Source organism: Dipodomys merriami, unplaced genomic scaffold (assembly GCF_024711535.1).
Source record: "Dipodomys merriami isolate MVZ:Mamm:240054 unplaced genomic scaffold, mDipMer1.0.p SCAF_1, whole genome shotgun sequence".
NCBI lineage: Eukaryota > Metazoa > Chordata > Mammalia > Rodentia > Heteromyidae > Dipodomys > Dipodomys merriami.
Genome location: NW_027202270.1, coordinates 20,191,581 through 20,204,935, shown reverse-complemented (window position 1 = coordinate 20,204,935; position 13,355 = coordinate 20,191,581). Strand labels below are relative to the sequence as shown.

General features: G+C 36.0%; 1 protein-coding gene across 2 annotated transcripts in view; it reads right to left on the bottom strand.

Moving 5' to 3' along the window:
• The window catches only part of Abca12 (ATP binding cassette subfamily A member 12), a 179,343-nt gene that overhangs the window by 23,568 nt on the left and 142,420 nt on the right, over nucleotides 1-13,355 (bottom strand). For both annotated transcript variants that reach the window (XM_070027397.1, XM_070027486.1), the window contains exons 33-39: nucleotides 12,398-12,548; nucleotides 9,433-9,685; nucleotides 8,377-8,463; nucleotides 7,486-7,579; nucleotides 3,708-3,835; nucleotides 2,181-2,268; nucleotides 574-679 (exon numbers count right to left, since the gene is read on the bottom strand). In XM_070027397.1, the coding sequence (XP_069883498.1) occupies nucleotides 574-679; nucleotides 2,181-2,268; nucleotides 3,708-3,835; nucleotides 7,486-7,579; nucleotides 8,377-8,463; nucleotides 9,433-9,685; nucleotides 12,398-12,548 (907 nt within the window). The remainder of the gene's footprint in view (nucleotides 1-573; nucleotides 680-2,180; nucleotides 2,269-3,707; nucleotides 3,836-7,485; nucleotides 7,580-8,376; nucleotides 8,464-9,432; nucleotides 9,686-12,397; nucleotides 12,549-13,355) is intronic.

Below are 13,355 nucleotides of genomic sequence, written 5' to 3'. Positions count from 1 at the left end.
TATATTTATATGTTTTATATATTTTTATCACCTTTAACCTTTTTGCTATAAACATAATAGTTTTGTAGTTACTCTTTTTTGGTGGGGGAGGGTGCCAGTTCTAAGGCTTAAACTCAAGGCCTGACCCCTGTTCCTGATCCTCTTTGTGCTACCACTTGAGCCATAGCAGCATTCTAGCTTTTTCTAAGTGTTTGTTGGGAGGTAAGAGTCTTGTGGACTTTCCTGCCCGGCTGCCTTCAAACCACGATCTTCAGATCTCAGCCTTATGAGTAGCTAGGATTCACAGGTATGGGCCACTGGTGCCGGCTTGCAGTGACTTTTCTATGAGACATAACAATTAGTTGTGAGTGCAGAAATAGCATGGAGTCGGCATGATTATCCTGACTTGATAAATGTGGAAACTAAATTAACCTGAAGTTAAGCTGATTACCCAGTATGTTCCATCTGGCAGGAGTTACTACTTCCAAACTCCATTTAAAGACCTGTGATTTAGATGTTATAAAATACTCAGCACTGGTATGTTTGTAGCGAAAGTAGTAGCAGTAAAAGAAGCATCTATGTATATGGATTTACCATGTTGGGCAGCATCATCTTTGGACATGTTAACCCGTAACAGGAAATTGTTCAAGCTGTTGAGGTAAGCTGGAAGGGAGTGATAGCCTTCTGGATCATACCATACCTGTTAAAAGAAGGCAAAATCAAGATTGAATCCAACTCAATTAAGCTTTCAGCATCTAAAGCAAGAATAACAGTTTCCTAATGACTTATTTCCTCTTGCAACATCATAAAGTATCCTCCAAAGTGTTGATCACAGACCAATATGTTTCTAACTTAAACATGCATGCCATTTTTTCTAAGTAATGAAACATATTAATTCTAGATCCTTTGTATATGCAAAACATGGACTTTCACTGGAAAATTATTATCTTCATCTCTGTGTAAAACATGGTCATTCTGAGATTAGAATTAAAGTATTCTGATCAATAATAGTAGTAAAAGAAAAAAAGAAAAAAGGTAAATAGACAAGGGTAGAAAAGAAATAAAATATATATGTAAGCATTGTATGCTTAGCAACAAGACTGATAACCAATCCTACTAACTTTCTATTCCTCATTAAAATCCACAAGACATAACTTACTTTACCTTCTACATCAAAATCAGAGGGATTGTGCTAACTTTGATAGCATGAATATCATATATAGGATATCTATATATATGCATCTAACCTATATATGTATATTCTATATACATTCATAGGAACATACAGAGAGTAGCATGACTCCTGAACAGGATCACATGTAAGTTTATGGAGCATTACATTTTGAATTATAGAATAATCTCTTTAACAAATTTAGCTGTAAAAGTTTTTAATGAAATACATACAAACAATATACATAACACATTTAAAGAGAACACCATCATGATTAAGTTGGTTGCATTCCAGGAATACAAGGATGGTCCAACATATATAAATCAATAAACATAGCACATGCTTTTTTTGGGGGGGAGGGGGGTCCGGTCATGAGCCTGATCTCTGGGCCTGGGCACTGTCCCTCAGCTCTTCAGCTCAACACTAGCGCTCTACTACTTGAGCCACGGCACCACTTCTGGCTTTTTTTTCTGCATATGTGGTGCTGAGGAATCGAACCCAAGGCCTCATGCATGTAAGGCAAACACTCTACCACTGAGCCACCTTCCCAGTCCCACATGCTTTTATTTAAAATAAAAACTTTGAAGGTATAGAGGGACTATATTTCAACATAAAGGCAATATATGACAAACCCATAGCCAACTTTTTGTTAAATGAGGAAAAATTGAAATAATTTCTGTTAAAGTCAAGAATAAGACAAGAGTATAGATACTTCTTATTCATATTCAACATAGTACTGAAATCTCTAGTCACAGTAATAAGGAAAGAGAAAGCAATAAAATGGTTCTAAAAGGAGAAGAAATAAGACAAACTATCCCCAATTCCAGATGATCTGATTCTGGCAGTTCTCCTGGAACTTTAGTATCCAAGCTTCCTGAGCTATACACACAGAATCATACCTACTGCATTATGGAGTATACATAGCACCAAATGTTGCACACATGTTTTGTTTTTAACCTCATGATAAGATGCAAACGTATCTATTTCACATTTTGATTTGTATGACCTCCCAGAAAAGACTATAATTTACCTTGGCAAGTGTTCTGTTGATAGGAACTGCTGTTATATCAAAACGGAGGTCATTAGTCAAGTGCATCCCAAAACTCCAACCTCCATATCTACAAAGAAATAAATTTATATTCATTTTACTAAATGAAATCTTCATAAGTTTATCTAAAATACTTTAGTAGGAGCTTAGTTCTTTCTTTCCAGTAGGAACATATTTACTGTATGAAATGAATACAAGCATTGATACCTTTTTTTTTTAATCATATTTTAGTCTCAAGTATACATCAGAATACAGGAAAAAGCCCCTCAAAACAACTAATATGTACAGTGATCATTCTGCAAATGCATGTCATATAATTGAGTCCTTTCTTTCATTTTAACTGAACCACATCAATAATCTCAATATTTTATTGTTTAAACGTTTTGTCTGGATAATTATTATTGGAATGTTATAACATTAGATCTTATCTTTTCATAAATGTCCTAATTTTCTCCCTACCACAGACTCTACTCACCACTCCCGCCTCAGTTTGTTTCATGGTACTATATATGTTTACCTTCTTGGATATTTGAAAGTGAGTTAAATTTATCTAAAGACTGTTAGTTCACACATTTTTAAAATCAGTAATATTTTTAAGGAAAGATTGAGATCCCTAAAAAATTATATTCCATTTAAATAAACAATGGTGTGGTGTGATTCACACTAGAATTACCTTGTGCCTGTCCTCCTGGATATAAGATTTTATCAGAGCAATAGGTTTTCACATATAAATGACATCATAATAAATTGTTCACTGCTATTCAAAGGCAGATTTTCATAACTTTTGCTTATAGTAGACCCCACTGTATTTATAATAAGTAATATTATTATAAAATATTCACATATATAAACATATTTTTATCACAAAACTCATATTCATAGAAAATATTATATGAATTAATAGTGCTTCTGTCCTGGTGGAACTTGTTTCCTTCTTTTTGTTTATCTGTAATTCAGAATCATTTTACAGTGAATGTTGCCCATTTATGTCTAGTGAAAGAGGTAGGAAAGAAAATGTGGAGGAATGGAGAAATGAATAGGAAGAAAGGCAGGAAGGAAAACATGGAGGAACTGAGGAAAGAGACAGGCTCAAGAACTTCCCATCCACAGTAAATGTCCAAGTGATTTAGGTACTTTCCTCTCCTGGATGTACTCTAAATTTTGAGCTATTATTATTGAAATGGAGGCCAATTATCATCAAAACTTATGCAGTCCTCCAAAGAAGTCTAATTCAGTCAACTGCTCCTCTGTTGTTTCAAGAAAGTAAAGACAATGAAGATAATTATCAATACATTTTGGAGGGCTTACAAAAATCCAATGCCTTTACATTGCTCCAATAAATCTTCATTTAAGTCATTACTCAGACTTCAATATATAAGGCTGTTTACATAAAACTAAGAATTTAAACATACAAATAATCATTAGAAACTTGCAACACTTCTCTCAAGTTTAGAAGTCATTTACCATGAGAATTAGAAAGCAATTAAATGTTGTAAAGAGTATTTTTACCTTCTTTGGACAAAGTCATTTGCAGTTGATATAAGGTAGTTTTCCATATGGTGCCCAGTGAGGTTGTAAATTACTTGAGATGAATAAATTCTTCTATGAGGTGGAGAATAGCTAAATTTAGGACAATCCTTGGAAAGAAGATAAAAAATTATTAACTTTTTACTGGTTGATTTTATGTAAATCAAATAGACAATGTCAAGTGTCATGATTTGTTTATTACATCAAATACTGGTGTACAAATCTAAAGAATCTAGAATCTGAAGAACTTTGAATAAGTAGCCATCTTGCCTACTGCCAAAAAATTAGAATAAGTACCTAATATTCATGTAGAACATATACTTGATGTTCAGGATTCACTGAAAGCCAAAAAGAATATATGCCAACAAATGTGTCATTGTTTCTTTCACTGTGCTGTCCTGGAAATATTTGTGGAGAATAACACTAAAAATTGAGATGACTCACAATCCCTTCAATAACTCACAGGAAAGGAAAAAAAAAGTTGCTCAAATTGAAAAGACATCATGATCACATATAACTTTCTAGAGATTGATGGCAGTAATCAAAAATTATATTCATGAAATAGCAGTTTTAGCTACTTACTCTAGAAGACTTTGGTTAATTATATTAGTTAACATACATTTTTTCATGTTAGTTTTAAATAAACGTCTGTATACAAACTACATGTATATATACAAACTCTTTAATTACTTCCGATTAATAGAAAAGTCCAAAAGATAGTACAGAGTTTCTGTGTAGTTCTATGCTACTTTCTTCCACTATGAACATTTTACATTACATTTGTTTAGAGCTTATTTAAAATACATTTTTATATTCCTATTTTTCTATGCTTCATGATAACTTTTCATCGTTGCTTGTCCAGCTTCACTATCATGATTATTTAGTTTGGGGAAAGTCTAGCATTTTCTGTTTTATCTTTTATCACTTCATACTATGTCCAAGAGCCAGAGGCTAGCACCACATGTGTGTTCCAAGAATATAAAGTTACAGGTTGCTCAAAAAGGTCAATGCTGGAATTTATCTTAGAATATATTGTATCAACTTGAACATCACTTTACAGAAAGGTGCTACTTTCTTATTTAATTGTACTCAGTACAGGACCTTTTTTTAACAGGACCTTTTAATTAAATTATTTATAATGAGAAGCACATGTATTATAACAAGACTGCTTGATGAATTCTGACAATCAGAATGCTCTGTATCAGCAACCAGGTGAGAAGACAGAATAATGCCAACTCCTGGCATTTGTATCCCTCATCATAGGGACCCAAAGAATAGAGACAGATTCATTTCCTATTGTTATATTTTACATAAGTAGGAAATATTCATTTTATATTAGGCCCACTTTTTGTCACTGAATATTGTAAGAATCCTCCATATGATTTTGTTTCTGTTGCTGGTCCTCAAGCTTGAATTTGGGACCTGGGTGCTGTCCTTGAGACTTTTTGCTCAAGGCTCACACTCTACCACTTGAGCCACAGCTCCACTTCAGCTTTTTGGTGGTTCATTGGACATAAGAGGTTCAAAGACTTTCCTGCCTGGGACAGGTTTAAATTATGATCCTAAGATCTCAGCCTCCTGAGTAGCTAGGATTACATGCATGAACCCCAGTGCTTGGCCTCCAAATGATTTTTTTTTTTTTTTTTTTTTTTTTTTGTCGGTCGTGGGGCTTGAACTCTGGGCCTGGGCGTTGTCCCTTAGCTCTTCAGCTCAAGGCGAGCGCTCTACCATTTGAGCTACAGCGCCACTTCCGGTTTTCTGGTGGTTTTATTGGAGATAGGAGTCTCACGGTCTCTCCTGCCCGGGCTGGCTTTGAACCGTGATCCTCAGATCTCAGCCTCCTGAGTAGCTAGGATTACAGGCGTGAGCCACCAGCGCCCGGCTTCCAAATGATTTTTATAGACTTAGTTGTATTCCATTGTGGAAAGAAACTACATTTGTCTTGCCTATTCTACTGCTGGTGGGTCATCAGTGATTATTTACTTGGCTGCTATGGATATTTTAATATGGGTCTCTTGGTGAAGCTACTCACATTTCTAAATGGTATGTAATAGGAATGGGTTTGCAGGTCCCATGGGATATGCACATCTTCAGCCCTACAATATATAGCCAAACAGTTTTAAGAATTGTTTGTACCACAGCAAATTCCTATGCACAGAATCTGAGTATCTGAGCTGCTGCACATCTATGCCCACACTTGGGGTTTTCTTCCTTCATATTAGCTATCTTAGTGAGTGTAGGGTGGTATTACATTGTGATCTTGTTTCTCAGTTCTCTGATGATGACATTTCCATACATTATTGACCATTTGGATATGGCATTTGTGAAATTTTTCTTCATGTAGTTCGCTATTTTTCTACAGCGCCATCTATATTTTTCTTGCTAGTTTGCAGGAGTGATATGCATATATACATATATTTGTATACATATCCAAACTAGAATAAAAGGATATGTATATATTCGATATATAATCCTTGATAATGTTTTGTGAATATCATCTTTCACTTTGTGGATTTTCTTGGGTCCTTTGATGTGCACACAGTGTAAGTTTTTCTCTTGAAAATTTTTAGGAATTTGCTTTAATTACAATAAATATCTATTGTGCATGGCCTCAGTTCTGCAAGTGACTCATAATTATTAAACATTAAGAGATAAATTGACATAATAAGTTGGAAAAAATTAAAATCTACCAGATTGTTTTCTTGTTAATGGAAATTTCCAGTATTCAATTTTAAATATTAACTCAGCTGACTTGATTAACTAAGGAAAAATATGAAGAATCTCAGAAGTTAGTTAAATTACATGATGGATTAAAAATTCTAAATATAAGGTAAAACTAACTTTTAAATATTCAAAAATTCCAAAGCTCCTATTAACTATCTTGCCTGAAAACCTCCAAATGGATTGCATTTACCGAAATTATTTTGATTCTATGACACTGTAATAAGATAGTTAAAGGTACAACCATGTATCCCTTTTCAAGGAAATGTTGCTAAATACTTCCTCAATGGGATGCTTAGCCAACAATATAAACTATTAATGGCTTTTCCTTCAATGGCCTTCAGATTTTTAAAATTTTGTAATTTGACCCTAATAATTATAAAATTTATGGTGTAAGGTGTTCTGATTCAGGAATGTATGTATGTGCACATGGTATTCACATCATGATCCAACTAGGAATTCTGAAGTTGCCAAGTGATTTTTGTTCTAAAAGTTTGGTGAATTGATAAGTTTAGAAAGCTAATATCTGTATCTATAAAATATAGAGAGGATAAGAGATTGTGGGATATTTTTTCCATTTCTTTCAGGAAATTATTTTTCATGCAGCCTGGAGGTACAGCTTAGAAATTTATGGAATTCCACTCTCAACCCAGACATGACTGACTGCCCAGTTAGTTGACCACTAACATGGCAGTCCCACTGTTTTTTTTTCCAATATGACAGTTATGGTCACATTTTGTTCTGTGAAACAGAGATTTCTAGTTAGAACTGAGCAGAGACCAAAAATTCATTTTCTGTTGGTTTCCACAAAGACCATCATAGAATTACCTACCCTTGGAGACTTGTCCTGAGTTGGATTTAAAAAATGACCTGAAGTTCAAAGTCAATATTTTTGAGTTGCCAGGGTCCATATCTCTGAGCTACTAGCTTCCATAAACTGAAATTATACTGGCTCTTCAGTAACCTGTATAGATCTTTCAAGTTTTGATATTTATCCCTTTCTTTTCCCTACTTCACTGCAACTGAATTCTATTTTTACCTGGACATTTTCTGAGCAGGAGCAAACTCCAAAATTATTGATAGGCTCTCCAGTAGTGTTCCATCTTTCCAGGACATTTTTATGTAGGCACCGTCTGCAAATGTAAATGATACTGGAAATAAAGGATGCGTATTTATGTGCATAGGTGTGCATATGCTCACATTCACATATGTGCATAATAGAAGTATTTGGTACTAAGTTCAGGGGTATAGTTCTAGGTATAATTCACTGATCTTTTCGTAACTTGAATATACATTGTAGTACATTTTTTCAAGTGATCTGACATTTGGTGGTGGGAGATTGAGGGAAAGCATTGATTGATTAAATAATGCTGAGAGTAAAGCTCCGTAAACTGTCTACTGTAGCAGGATGGGGCTTCGTGTTACATTTATTCTCTGCTCTTTTCATCCTCTCTGCTGACAGGAAGGGATATCTTTGGCATAATAATACACCAAGGTCAGGTTAACATATGTTATGTATTATGTGGAAAGTTTGAAGAAGTTTGGTATAGTGCAAAAACATGAAATGGAGTTTTAGAACACTTGGATCTAAGGTTTAGTTACACATCTTCTATCTAGGTTTCTTTGTATGAGAATCTTAAGTCTCTGTGAGCCTTAGTTTCTTCATTTGTAAAATGGGACAAATAATCCACAAGGTTGTGATCATTAAAGGATGTCTATAAATACAAAATATCTCATGTTTTTGGTTATAATATAACATAGCTGGAGAATGAACTAAAGGAACTACTTAAAAGGAGTTAATCAGAGATTATTTTGTCAGGGTACTGCTCTCTTCCATTCAAATAATGTAATGTACACATATCTCATCTCTTCACTTATACATCCATATAACCTAGGATGTTGGAAATGAGAAAAAGAAATAAACACTTACGAGTCACTGTTGTTCAAACATATATTGTCAATCCCAGGGAAGTTCCATAGTGTCGAGACCAGTGGTTTTGTGCTTGGGTCAAAATTCCTGCAATATTAAAAAATAGAAGAAAATCCATAGTCCTGCTAATCTTGCACATTAGGTGTATGTTCCCAAATAACAGGAAGACATGAAATTTTGTGGTCTATAGGACTGTTATATGAGTATGTATTTATATATATATGTGTGTATATACATATATGGTAGATGTATTTTTTTTGTAGATTTGGTGATTGAACTCAGAGCCTTGCACATGCTAAGTAAGAGTTTTACAATTGAACTACAGTCCCAACCAATAGGAATGTTTTATGAAAGAATCTAAGAAAGACTATCTTTGGGAGCAAAAAAGGTATCATTAGAAACAATATGCACAATTGGGAGCAAAAAAGGTATCATTAGAAACAATATGCACATGTCTCTATTTTGTCACATGCATTTAGCCATCAGCTATTGTGTATGTCACATTACATTATACAGAACATCTATTCCATACGGCTATCTTTGTCAGTCCAATAAAATGTCACTTGCTGAATATTAACAGACTGGGAAGCCTCACATAACCTGGCTTTTCTGATTCAAGTCTACTCACTGAAATAAATAACCATTTAAAAATGTTAATTGTTGGTGCTGTAAACTGGTATCTCAATAAATCAGATTGTCCATTCCTTTCACTGAATCAGTACTAAGGCACCAAGGTTCTTTGTGCATCAGTGCTTCCTGGGACTCAAACTAGTATAAATGCATGTCTGGAAGCATTTTAAGAATACTTTTTTAGTAGGGTGAGAATGTGGCTTAGTGGAAGAGTGCTTGCCTAGCATGCATGAATCCCTGGGTTCGCTTGCTTAGTACCACATAAACAGAAAAAGCCAGAAGTGGCACTGTGGCTCAAGTGGTACAACACTAGCCTTGAGCACAGAGAGGCTTCGGGACAGAGCCCAGGGCATGAGTTCAAGCCCCAGGATTGCTAAAAAAGAAAAAAGAAAGGAATACTTTCTTAGTTAATGGAGACCAACTCACGCATAAAATGCCGTCTGTTCTGAGGTGCCATAGAGAGAAGGGGAGATCTGGATCTCTGGGTAACTGTTGCTCGAATCTCTCAGCGTGCCAAGGCCCATGGCAGTGGTTACGAAGACAATGGGGAGGACGACCTGAGCAATGAGGCCTTTCCAGTTCCTGCGAGTGTGGTGGAACCTCTTAATGAGAATAGCCAGTATCTTCTTCAGCAGCAGTCCAAAGCCATCCAGCCTCTCACTGCTGGTCAGGACTTTGTCTGGTGAAACAAGAGAGATGCGATGTGATTTGGGAAACTTTGACAAAACAAGTACTAGAGAAATTTCAGAAACTATAGGTGGATGGTATATTATAGCATTGTGAAAAAAGGTTATATTTTTAATATTGGTACTGGAGGCTTAACAATCCATTTGTCAGCTCTGGACATGAGTCTCAAATTGAGGACTACCTCATCTAGACCTGTATATAAAAGTGTCTTGAAAAGCCAGGAACCACTGGCTCACACCTGTAATCTTACTACTATAACCCATGGACTTTCCTGTCCAGGCTGGCTTTGAAGTGCAATCTTCCGATCTCAGCCCCCTGAGTAGCTGGATATAGCCTTGAGCCTCAGCACCCCTTCCAGACTTTTCTGTGATTAACTGAACATAAGAGTCTCACAGAATGGGATGGCTTCAAACCACAGTCCTCAGATATCAGTCTCCTGAGTTGCTAGGATTACAGGCATGAGCTATGGGTCCCTCCTAAAGTCTTTTTTGGGGGGGGGGCAGTTATGGGGCTTGAACTCTGGACCTGGGTGCTGTCCCACAGTTCTTCAGCTCAAGGCTAGCGCTCTACCACTTGAGCCACAGTGCCACTTCTGGCTTTTTTCTTTTTGCTTATGTGGTGCTGAGGAATCGAACCCAGGGCCTCATGCATGCAAGGCAAGCGCTCTACCACTGAGCCATCTTCCCAGCCCCCCCCCAAAGTCTTAACTGCAGACCCAGCATGTATTACTAATAATGAATACTGATTGAATAGTTCCTTTCATGACATTGAATTTAGATAGACTCTAAGATAGAATCAGTCCAGGAACTCATTCCTATTATAAGTGACTTAGCAGTTGTTAAGTCTAATTGTTTCTATGTCTAACATGAAATCTAATGATTTCACTGTAAAGTGGGGAAAGGGAATTCTCTCCTCCAAGGTATACTTCTAGACAACCACTTATTCATTATTTTCTCATTGGAAATTTGGAATGATTAGAACTACATTTGACCACTAGAATCTCAAAAAGAATTCATTGGAAAAAATGATCTGCCCTTCCCTTATTCTTTGGAAATGCTCTCCAGGTGCTAAGAAAATCCCATGGCCTTGAGAGAGCAGCTTTGGAGGCTAGAAACTTGGCTCCCTCTCTATGGCTCTAATAATTCCTGCAATTCTCTATTTCACAAAAGCTACAAATTTAGCATTCTTTCCAAAGGCTTGACACCAAGTATGCCTTCACACGTGATAAGATGACAGTTTTCCTCAACTGTGTATATTTTAAATTTTCCATCACAAATTCTGCAGCATAAAAATCATGATCTTCATTTAGCTGATAAGAGAAAAAAAATACAAAGCTGCTTAATTTAAAATGAATTCCAATTAAACAGAGTGAACAAGTTGAAATGCAAACTCATATCTCTGCAAAAGGGAATTGTACAAGGAGCTGAATATTTTGAGTTAATTAGCATGCTTTTCTTTTTCTCAAGAAATTACATGTGGATGACTTACAGGTGTAGCAAATGGAGTAAATGTGCTTTCTCAAAGATAATGTCAATGAGGGGAACGTTTTGACTGAAGACTTTCAAATTATGAAAATACACAGCATTAACTTCCTGTAGCAGATGACCACTTTCTAATCAAAGTCTTTAATTCCATGGACTCTACAATTACATTCCACAAAAGATGATAAATGAGGAATGCAGCAAAGGACAAATGAGCCCCAAATTCCAGAATGATGCAAACGTCAGAGATGATCTTTTCTGAAGTTTAGAGACAGGCAAATGTTTAATTAAAAGTTCTCTTCCTTGAGATTTCCCCCAATTTACGCAAACTGTTGAAATGCCTACTCCATAATTTATATATCATTATACTCCGGGCTTCTTTGAGTAAATAGCGTTTCCAGAGGTATGAATTAACTGTCAGGACACTAAGCTGCAATCAAAGCTACTTTAAAAGGAGCTTAGTCCCTCAAAGTCCTGTCATGACACAGTTTTGCAAACATATCCTGGGTGAAGAACTGAGAGAAAGCCTGTTATTACAGGTTCCTAACTATCAAGCCTAACTTAATCAGTTCAAAGACCTTCCCCCACCAGGTATTTTCTCAGCCTCTCTGTTACTCAGAGTGTGGTAGGGAAGGGGAAATAGATGTGTCTTTCAAGGTGTGCTATGTACAGGGTGAGTCTTTTACTTTCTGAAAGGTTTGATGACTATTGTCTTCTTTGTGCCTGACCAATAACAGGAGAGAACTACTTTTTACAACAACCTTTCCCATGCCTGGGATAGTACCAATTACGAGAAGCATCTTTACTTGTTAAGCACAAAGCTGAAATGATAGTAAGTAGCCTCTCGAAATCACTTCTGGTGAGTAGACAGAACACTTATCATTATCCATCAGTGACCTTCTTTCACTTTCTTCACTGAACTGTTCAAACTAAAAATTTGATTTGTTTTCATGAATATTTTATATGTTGAAAAAAACCCATTTTATTTCTTTAGGATTTTTTAAAGTTTAAAGTTGAATTTAAAAAAAATTAAAATCTGGGGCTAAGGAGGGATACAGCTCAGTGGTAGAGCTCTTGCTAAGGAGGTACAAGGCCCTGGATTCAATCCCTAGCACCACATGGGAAAAGAACATGAGACAATTTAAAAATTTAAAGCTATCCTTTGACATTTCCATTCGTGTCATTTATGACAATTCGGTAAAGTATATGCGTTAGATTTTTACCATCTCTGTCTGTGAAGTTGCTGCTGGTCACAGACAGATCGTCCGGAGTTGAGGTGCCATTGAGAGTGGCATTCCCAATTTTCCTCTGTGTCAAATGTTCCAGACTCATGTTCCTGCTCGTCTGTGACTCCTTAGTCAAGTTCAGAAATACCTAAGGAAAAGAAGGCATACCACTTCATTAACATAAAATAATATCCAGGTCCAATTTCTGAGCTTAATTTTGGTTTTGAATTTTTATCACATTTCTTGAGACAAACATTTCTCGTCTGACTCTAAGAGAATAGTTTGCTAGGTGCCAATGGCTCACTCTTATAATCCTAGTTAATCAAGAGGCTGAGAGCTGAGAATCAGAATTCAGAGTCAGTCTAGGTAGAAAAAAATGCACAAGACTCTTATCTCCAGTTAAACAGAAGGAGAGTGTGAACTGAAAGACTGGCTCCAGTAGTGGAGCATCAGCTGTGAGCTGAGAAAGAGCACAACCCCGAGTCCAGGCTCCTAAAGAAGAACAGCAACAAAACAAAGAGACAGAGAAACTGTGTAAAAGCTGTATGTTCTCATCTTTTAAAAAGAAAAAATAACACTGAAGAAACATTTTAGTCTCAGGAGTCAGTCTTCTAGAGAACAGCACATAAATATATTTAAGTTTTTCTGATTATTTTAAGTATTTGTTTTAGACTGTTTTTTAAGTTCACATATTTATGCAAGTTATTACCACTCTAGGAAGTTAAGAAAATGTGACTGGAAATGAGGTCCAGAGCTTCCCTAGCATGCACAAGGCCCTGCCATCTGATCACTGATCCTACAGAAAAAAGAAAGAAGGAGGAGGAGGAGGAGGAGGAGGAGGAAGGAGAGAAAGCAAGCAAGCAAGAAAAAGGATAGAAAGAAAGAAAGAAAGAAAGAAAGAAAGAAAGAAAGAAAGAAAGAAAGAAAGAAAGAAAGAAAGAAAGAAAGAAAGAAA